Genomic DNA, 9711 nt, shown 5'->3' with positions numbered 1-9711 from the left:
TGATTTTAAACGGAGTCTCGCAAATAATTGAGGCGTGGAATTACGGGGATCCAGACACAGCACAGGCGTCGCCGTCAGGCCATGACACGAGCCGTGAAGATGCAAGATACCGGGGGGCCCGGCCCGGCCGGGGAAGAAGATTCTTTGGAGGCGGATGGCCCGTTAACTCCAGTCGGAACCATCAGCTATACAATTAACAAAGAACCGAGCACCCCCCCTTGTTAAGCAACTATACGTCACATGATTAGACTTTTGCGCCCAAGTGGAGTGCACCCACCACCTCTGTCGAACCTACTCCCTCCCAAGTGTAATTAATCACTGAGCTACGACACTCGATCAATTTCACATGCAAAAATAATTCCAAAACAGAAATGTAACAAGGAGGAAAAGCCCAAGCACCGAACAAAAAACAGCACTATATCTTTCCTTATTATAGAAGATGGGGGTTCCTTATTCACGAAGCAACCGAGCGATGCCAAAAGGGATGATGATGGTACGTGCGTACACATGACTGACCGAAGTGGAATTGCAACAACGCAAATCCAATCCAAGCCTTAAGCACAAATGGAAACATGGAGCTCTTATTTCTTTCCTCCTTGCTTATATCTTACAGCGACGCCTTTCCGAACCGCCGACGATATTTTCCCAATCATCGTCAGTTCATCACCTTAACACAGCTAGAAGAACTACTTGGCAGGCAGCGCCATAGCTCCGAAACTTCTTCCTTCGTCGGATCCACGACGACACTTATTATTCCTCCCGGCAACAACCTACGGAGGCCATGCCATGGATTTTGTTTCTCCTCCGTTGTTTGCTCGTCGGCGTCCATCCATCCATCCATCCAGCACCAACCGTCCCCCAAAATAACCAATATATCACCCACACGCACCCACGCACGCACGCACAAAAGAACACCTAACGCTGATGCTACCGCCACCGCCTCCTACCTCTAGCTAACTTCTACCTAGCGCTAACCATCGATGATGATAGTAATACGTAGTAATACTTAAATATGGCAGTGATCCATGGAAACGCGGGGAGACGGAGACGGACGGACGATGCATCTCAGTACGTCCACTCCGGCGGGAGATTGACCTCGCACGCCACGGCGAGCGGCGGGGAGTGCGCGGCGGCGGCATTGGCGTTGGCGTTGTGCTCGCGCTTCTGGCTCGCCTGCATCGCGTTGCTCCGGCTCACCAGCGCGTCTGTGAGGACACAAAGAAACGAGTTCGAAATGTCAGTCATTGACGGATCTTCATAACCCAAAATAAAGATGCGATTATCATTGGCGTTGCTAGTGCGTGCGTAATGAGAAGGGATTGATTGCTCACCGTGATCAAGAACGAAGGCTCCGGGGTAGCACGGGCGGGCGCCGAGGTCCTCGACGTTGAGGTTGAGCGCCTGCACGACGCGCGCCGGGAGGAGGACCGTGGAGCAGCCTGAGGCCGAGCAGAGCCACAGGATTTTTAGCTAAGAATACTTTTGGGGGACATGACAGGGGCAGGCAAAGGAAGTGGGGGCGAGAAAGGGGGCGCACTTGGTTTCTTCTTGGGCTCGGCGGGCGCGCCGGCTTGCCGGGGGATGAACACGCCGGTGCCGGTGCACTCGCGCTTGGCCCCCGGAGGGGTGAGGAACACGGCGCGCATGCCGGCCGCGGACGGTGGGGCGTGGTGCGGGGACTTCTGCAGCGGCGGCCAGGCCGAGGGGTTCAGCCCGAGCGGCCCGACGTCGGCGGAACCCCACGCCATGGCCGCCGCCATCGCCAGCTGCTGCTCCCGCTGGTGCTTCATCAGCTGCTGCTGCTTCAGGAGATGGAACTGAAACCCGAAATCATACAAAACGTCAGAGAATAATCACTCCGGCGAGAAACGAAGCGCAAGAGTTGGCCGGCACGGTGCATGAGAAGACAGAGGAACTCACACGAGCGACTTGGGCCTGGCGCTGTGCGAGCGAGTTGTTCGGCGGGTACTGGTAAGGGCCGACGGGCTTTGGGGAGGGAAGCAGCGGCGGAGAGGGCTTCCTCGCCGGCGGCGCGACGCCGGCGCCGTGGATGGGAGGAGGGTTGACAACAGGCACGGGGATGCTGTCCACGCCGAGGCGGGCCACCTGCCCGGCGGCCTCGTGCAGGAGGTCCCATGGGTCGGCCGGCCGCTGCTCCAGCGGCGAGGACGGCGGCGAGCTGACCTGCGAGGCGCCGCCGGTGGGGCTGTCCTCCCCGGAGGCCTGCAGCACGCAGAGCGTGGACTGCGGAGACCCAGACATCACCTCCGCCTGGAGCGCGAGACACGCAGAGACAGATAGAAACAACAACCAATCAGATGCTTCCAAAGACAACAAACAGGGATGCCAACCCAAACCAGGCCAAGAAGCGACGAGACGAGGAGACGAGAGTCCGGCAACCGAAAACCAACCTTGGGAATGGCGCGGTCGCCGGCGTCGCAGTCGAGGCCGGCCACGCGGCGCGAGAGCCCTTCGAGCCCGTCCTCGTCGTCGCTGTCGCTCCTGGCCGCCGCCGCCGCCGCGGCGGCCGCCGCCTTCTCGTCGGAGAAGAAGTCGTCGTCGAGGAACTCGTCCGGCAGCCAGAAGCCGGCGCCGGCGCCGTGGTGCTCCTCCGCCATTTCCGCCCAAGGAAGAAGGAACCAACTCCTCTGCGTGAAGCGTGGACGGAACGACCCCCTACCCGAATATTATAGGCGCGCGCGAGGGCGGGGGACGGAGGCCAGAAATCGCCGCTCGGGGAAGAGATAATTACGCCCAACACGTACCGGGTGATGGCTCCCTCTGCCTCTCCTGCCGCTAATGCTTCTCACTCCTCACAAAGCGTATTTATCTCACCGGACGGACGGACGGACGGCGGAGAAAAGCGGCGGGGTGGGGGAGGGGGAATGTCAAGGACGGACGGCGAGCCGATGTGGAGGTCAAAGGGGCGGATGTGCGGGTGGTTTATAAAGAAAGGGTAGGGGGGGGGGGCAAAATTTACCGGGCGATTTGTTCAAAAGTGTAAAAAGTTACCATTGCGTTTGCGGTGGTGGTGGCGCCGGCGTGTTTTTTGTGCGCCTCCTCGGGGCCGCGTTTCTAACCGGCCGGGTTAAGTATGGTAACCTGGCCAAAATAACCAGCTCTTTTCGCGCTGCGCTTTACGGCTCCCCCCTCATGCGCAACGTCTGGCGGAGAGGTTTCAGTTTCACCTCACCTCGCCGCGTCGTGTCTGTCATCCCTTCTGGCTGAGCCTCAGCTCAACTCATGTGACTTTTGCCTCTGGAAATGGCACCCAATAATTGTCTGGCGTCGCGTTCGCAATGTCGTGATTTTGGTTGCAGTGTTGGGTGTGCGACGAAACAACATCGTATGGACAGCGGAAAGTTGCATGGGGTTCACACCAAGGCACCGGACCGAATCGAACGTGCGATCTATAGGCAGATCAGCGCGTTATTAAGAGGGACCATTCACGGAAGTGGTTTCACGCGGAAACCAGCGTGCCCCCACCGAAATGCCACCATTCGGGTGATACTTATTTGTGGTGGTGATTAAATTACTGCCGCGTTGGCGTGCGCGACGAAGAAGCTTGTGCGTCACGAGACCCGCGTCGGGCCCCAGGAGTTTGTACTCGTCTCATGTCACCGCGCTGTCCAGCGGCCACATTGAATTCGTGTCCGGCTCGCCTCTCGGGCCGCGGCCAGGTGTACTGCGTGTGGTAAACCGGTAACGGAGTGCCCGTTCGTGCGTCGCGTTCGTGCCGTGCCATGCCATGCCAGTCCAGACGTGAATGTACGTGCGTGCCGTGCGCCGACGAGAGTGAGTGAGCCCGAGAGTGGCATGCAGATACAGATGCAACAATTCGTCCGGTCGCCCAGATGCGCTGGCGTACGAGGGATGGGAACCTTTTCTCCTCGGATTCTTGCGGACCGCCGCTGCATGGGTCGATAGATTCCGCAACGACCGCGCAAAGAACAGGCCGGCCACGCCCGTCGCCAATGGCGGCGCGCTTGTCGCGCCGGTTCGGCCGACGGCGCCCTCGTACGCACGTAGGAGTACTACGTACGTAGCCCCGCGAAACCAGCCAGCGCCTCGGGCTCACGGGCGCCACGATCTTAATTTACCACGTTCTGTTTGGCAAATTGTTTTCACGGCCGCGCGCTTCTTTTGGCGGCAGCGGTCGCGTTTTGGGCGGGGCGACGGAAATGGCGTGGGATGAGGTGAGGTGAGGCGCCGTCGTTCCCGGGACCGGGAGAAAGAAACGTGGAAGCGAGCGGGCGCGGGGCGCCCCATGCCATGGCTTTCGAGGGATCGTGCTCCGGTTTGGCGGGACGGGGGCGCGGCGAAGCAAACGTGCGGACGTGCGTGCCAAACTTCAGGCGCCCAGCCCAGGTTTGTCGCAGGTTCTTAGTTTTGTTTTAACAGCATTGTTTCCAGGCCAAATATTCAGACTTCCAACAGAACCAGGTTAATTAGCACGTACTCCACTTGATTAGTGAATCATTATCTTCCGTCGGGTGAAAGATCCGTGCGCATTGGCCGTTGCGTTCCGTTCTGGTATGCGAGGGAGGCACGTCCTTTGGACGGACGGACACTGTCGCCGGTCCGGCACGCCTCGATCGCGGCACGTCGGCCCGTGTCGTGTGGCGGCCCGTGCGATTCCCGCGCCGCTGCTCAACAAAGTGGCGACACAGCACGAACTTGAGGCGTTTGGGGAACACCCAAGGATTATATAAAACAAAACTAGTGGAGCTTAATCTGGAGAAGGTGGATCAAAGGTGCTGCTGGATCGTGGCGTCTGTCTCCACCAAGCCCGCAGGCTAGCTCCCGCTGCTAGCGGCAAGGCTGGCCGAGCAGGGAGCATAGATAGCCCGTGCATTGTTTGTTCTTCCCAACCACATGCCCACGCCCAGTTCTGCGTAACATTGTCGCGTCTACTGTATGTTTTTTTAGACCATTGTATTAATTTACGTGTGTGCAACGGTGGTGGTGGTCGAGTAGTGACGGAGGACCCCGACGAGTCGCTCACCAAAATAGGAAATGTTCTTGCTGTGGATCAAGCCGGCAATTTTGAACTTTTTCCTAGGAAAAAATACATTTAAAACTTTGACCTCTTTATGTTTGCTGTATATAGTTGAAAATATGCTTGTTGAATATTTATATTGGACACGTCAAATGTAGGTTTAGATTTTGTTTGGGAAACGAATTCCGGAAGCCCATGCAAAAATATTTAACAAGGTACGGCATGGTTTGGAGTTTAAAAAAAATTCACGATGATTAATGAGAGGGATTTTATGAATAGCAGAGGTCTTCTATAGTACTTGGCTAAACGGAGGGTTTTAGCGGAAACTTGTAGAGAACAAAAGTTAGATTCCTTCCTTCTCGAAGACTGGGAGACCCAACTTTAATTTCAAGTTTTTTGGTTCTATTTTAGGGGGTTTAGATTTCATATGGTATTGCCTTCTACCCCAAGGAAGGTCCGGCGAGGGTTTTACCTGGTGTTAACAAGGCATTAATTGAAGTGAGGAAATTAAGATGTGGGTGATTTTGCTTCAAATTTCACGTGCAAATTAAGATGTGGCGTCACTGCTAACGGCAAGGCTGGCCAAGCGGGCAGCATATATAGCCCGTGCATTGTTTGTTCTTCCCAACCACACGTCCACGCCCAGTTCTGTGTAAAATTGTCGCGCCTACTTTTTTTAAGACCGTTGTATTAATTTACGTGTATGCAACGGTGGCGGTGGTGGTCGAGTGGTGACAGAGGACCCCGACAACTCACTCGCCCAAAAAGAAGATGTTCTTGATGTGGATCAAGCCAGCAATTTTGAACTTTTCCTAAGAAAAAATACATTTAAAACTTTGACCTATTTTGTGTTTGCTATAATTAAAAAAATGCTTGTAGAATATTTATGTTGTACATATCAAATATATGTTTAGATTTGGTTTGGGAACAAATTTTGTAAGCACTTGCAAAAATATTTAACAAGGTACGGCGTAGTTCGAGTTTGAAAAGAAATTTCACGATGATTAATGAGAGGGCTTTTTTGAATAACAGAGGTCTTCTATACTTGGCTAAACTGGGAGTTTTAGAGGAAACTTGTAGAGAACACAAGTTAGATTCCTTGCTTTCTCGAAGACCGGGAGACCCAACTTTAATTTTAAGTTTTTTGGTACTATTTTAGGGGGGTTAGATTTCATATGGTATTGCCTTCTACCCCAAGGAAGGTCCGGCGAGGGTTTTACCTGGTGTTAATAAGGCATTAATTAAAGTGAGGAAATTAAGATGTGGGTGATTTTGCTTCAAATTTCATGTGCAAACGAAAGTTGACAACTCTGATTGGGATCTTGCTACGGTGTATGGTGCGGCGCAACATATGCACAAACCCTATCTAAATTAGTACGTATTTTGGGGATGAGAAACTCCATATTCTCGTGGGGGTGACTTCAACATCATCGGTACTTCCTCCGTCTCAGTCTACATGTCATGCGCGTCATTCTAGGTTGAGAATTTAACTAGCTATATATGTATTATATATGATGAAAAATATATGTTTAAAAACTACATCAGCTTAAGAATCCAATAATATACTTTTGGTGACATATAACTCATATTTAGTTAGTCAAATGAATGACCTAAAACTACGCGCACGCCCTGTAAACTGAGACGGGGGAGTAGAGAAGATAAAAACAATAATGACTACTTTGATGGTAGATGGACATTCATTTTAATGCTATTATTAACAATCTTGATTTGAGAAAGATCGCTCTTTCAGGTTGTAAATATACATAGGCTAATGATCTTCCAATTCCAATTTATGAGAAGCTAGACCGTGTTTTTGCTTCTATGGATTGGGAGCAAAAGTTTCCTCTACAATGCGAGCGTTACAAAGGGGACTCTCGGGTCATAACCATCTACTTGTGGGTTCGGGTGAGGCAGACCACTTAGGGAACATATTGACCTTCTAATTTGAACTTTCGTGGTTTGAGGAAAAGGTTTTTCAGAGATGGTACATGCGGGATGGGCAGAAGGGGCTGGGGGTAATACAAATATTGATAGATGGCAATTCAAAATCCGACAACTTAGACAATTCCTGCGAGGTCGGGTTAAGAATCCCGGTGAATTATAGGTCGAAAGATATAGGCTACTACATGTTATAGATGATCATGGTATTAAAGCGGAGGTGGCTCCTCTCGGTTTAGTAGGATATGCTCCTAAATGCAAGGCTGAGGGTGAAGATTGCTAAATTGCTGAGAGAGGAAGAGATTCACTAGGCACAACGTGCTAAAGTGAGGGAGGGGGTAGTAATACCAATTCTTCCATTTGATTGCAAATGGCAAGCATGTGAAGAATAAGATTATTATGCTTGAACAAGATGAAGGGACCATTGTTGGTTAAGAGAACTTGGTATCATACATCACAAATTTATATTAAGAGATTATTTGAGGCCCCCTATATAATTTTATGTCTTTAAAGGAAGACATAAGGGGTGAGATTCTGCAATTATGTCCGGGAGAGAATGCGGTGTTGACTGCCCCCTTCACGGAGAAGACGGTGTGTGATGCAATTCTTCAAATGAAGAATAATAAAGCACTGGGACCAAATGAGTTCCTCGCAGAATTTTATCATAGATGTTGGGGTGATTAGGGGGATTTGCTTCCCATGTTTCATGATCTTTTTAATGATGAGACGCAATTGTTCAAGTTAAATTTTGGGACTATGCTTACTTAACAATAAGGAAGGGGCGATGAGAATTGAGCAATTTACACCGAATTTATAATTAAATGTTAATTATAAGATTTTTATCAAAGTGGCAACGAAATAGACTTATATTGATTGCTCATTGTGTGGTCCAACCTATGCAAGCTGCCTTTATGCCTGACCGACACGTCCTAAAGGTATTGGTGGTTCTGCATGAGACAATGTATGAAAAACACTCGAAGAAACTTGACGGAGCTATTTTCAAAGTAGATTTTGTAAAGGCTTGTGATAAAGTCAAATGGCTTTTCTTGCAACAGTCATTGAGGATGAATGGTTTTATGAGGCTTGGAGGAACTAGGTTGAATCTTTTGTTCAAATAGGTAGCATGGGGTTTGATAACCCACAAGTATAGGGGATCGCAACAGTTTTCGAGGATAGAGTATTCAACGCAAATTTATAGATTCGACACAAGGGGAGCCAAAGAATATTTGTAAGTATTAGCTGCTGAGTTGTCAATTCAACCACACCTGGAGATTAATTATCCGCAACAAAGTTATCAGTAGCAAAGTAGTATGATAGTTTTGATAATAGTAGCGGCAACAATAGTAACGGTGACAGTGATAGCAGTAATTTTGTAGCAAGTGCAACAACAATGATAGCAGTGGTGAAAGATCGTGGATGTCGCCTAGAGGGGGGTGAATAGGCGTTTTAAAATAATTACGGTTTAGGCTTGAACAAATGCGGAATAAACTTAGCGGTTAATTTTCCAAGCACAAAACCTAAAACAATGAGGCTCACCTATGTGCACCAACAACTTATGCTAAGCAAGATAAACAACTATGTGATAGCAAGAAATATGACAAAGAACAATATGGCTATCACAAAGTACAGTGCATAAGAAAAGGGCTCGGGTAAGAGATAACCGAGGCACGCGGAGACGACGATGTTTCCCGAAGTTCACACCCTTGCGGATGCTAATCTCCGTTTGGAGAGGTGTGGATGCACAATGCTCCCCAAGAAGCCACTAGGGTCATCGTAATCTCCTCACGCCCTCGCACAATGCAAGATGCCATGATTCCGCTAAGGAACCATTGAGGGCTGTCACCGAACCCATACAAATGGCAACCCTTGGGGGCGGTCACCGAACCCGTACACTTTGACAACCCTTGGGGGCGGTCACCGAAACCCGTCAAATTGCTCGGGGCGATCTCCACAACCTAATTGGAGACCCCGACGCTTGTCCGGAGCTTTACACCACAATGATCGAGCTCCGAACACCACCAACTTTCTAGGGCGCCCAAGCACCCAAGAGGAACAAGCTCAAGGGCACCAAGCACCCAAGACTAATAAGCTTCTCAACTTGTAACTTCCACGTATCACCGTGAAGAACTCAAACCGATGCACCAAATGCAATGGCAAGGGCACACGGAGTGCCAAGTCCTTCTCTCCCAAATCCCACCAAAGCAACTAATGCTAGGGAGGAAAATGAGAGGAAGAACAAGAAGGAGAACACCAAGAACTCCAAGATCTACATCCAAGGGGTTCCCCTCACATAGAGGAGAAATTGATTGGTGGAAATGTGGATCTAGATCTCCTCTCTCTTTTCCCTCAAAAACTAGCAAGAATCCATGGAGGGATTGAGAGTTAGCAAGCTCGAAGAAGGTTAACAATGGGGGAAGAACACGAGCTCAAAGGATAAGGTTGAATGGGGAAGAAGACCCCCTTTTAAAAGAGCTCCCGAATCCAACCGTTATGTGATCAGTCCGCGCACGAGCGGTACTACCGTCCAGGGGAGCGGTACTACCGCCCGGATGGTAGAACACGGAGAGCGGAGCAAAACAGAGGGCGAGGCAGAGCCGTATGAGCGGCACTACTGCTGGAGCCAGCGGTACTACCATAGGTCACGGCGGTACTGCCGCTTGGCACAGCGGTACTACCGCTGGGACCGCGCACAGCGCCTACCACGAGCACATGGAGAAGGAACAGGGAGGAGGGCCATTGAGCGGCACCAGGGGCGGTGGTAGCCGCGGTACTAC

The 9711-nt window shown here is 50.9% G+C and overlaps 1 protein-coding gene across 1 annotated transcript; it reads right to left on the bottom strand.

Annotated features, from left to right (window-relative positions):
* Positions 1 to 399: 399 nt before the first annotated feature.
* On the bottom strand, positions 400 to 2909 carry LOC125545288. The gene is made up of 5 exons (XM_048709181.1): positions 2412 to 2909; positions 1921 to 2271; positions 1538 to 1817; positions 1332 to 1439; positions 400 to 1205 (listed from the first exon to the last, which is right to left on the bottom strand). The coding sequence occupies exons 1-5, from the start codon at positions 2616 to 2618 to the stop codon at positions 1066 to 1068; spliced, it is 1086 nt and encodes a 361-aa protein (XP_048565138.1). The 5' UTR covers positions 2619 to 2909; the 3' UTR covers positions 400 to 1065.
* Positions 2910 to 9711: the final 6802 nt, after the last annotated feature.

Source organism: Triticum urartu, chromosome 3 (genome assembly GCF_003073215.2).
Source record: "Triticum urartu cultivar G1812 chromosome 3, Tu2.1, whole genome shotgun sequence".
Classification (NCBI taxonomy): Eukaryota; Viridiplantae; Streptophyta; class Magnoliopsida; order Poales; family Poaceae; genus Triticum; species Triticum urartu.
This window is presented reverse-complemented; position numbering and strand designations above follow the sequence as displayed.

Excerpts from the sequence above, each read along its gene's own strand:
- LOC125545288 (XM_048709181.1), bottom strand. The coding sequence starts at position 2,618 with ATGGCGGAGGAGCACCACGGCGCCGGCGCCGGCTTCTGGCTGCCGGAC. Across the intron at positions 2,272-2,411 it reads GCGACCGCGCCATTCCCAAG|GCGGAGGTGATGTCTGGGTC; the intron begins GTTGGTTTTCGG and ends CTCGCGCTCCAG. Across the intron at positions 1,818-1,920 it reads GCCAGGCCCAAGTCGCTCGT|TTCCATCTCCTGAAGCAGCA; the intron begins GTGAGTTCCTCT and ends TTCGGGTTTCAG.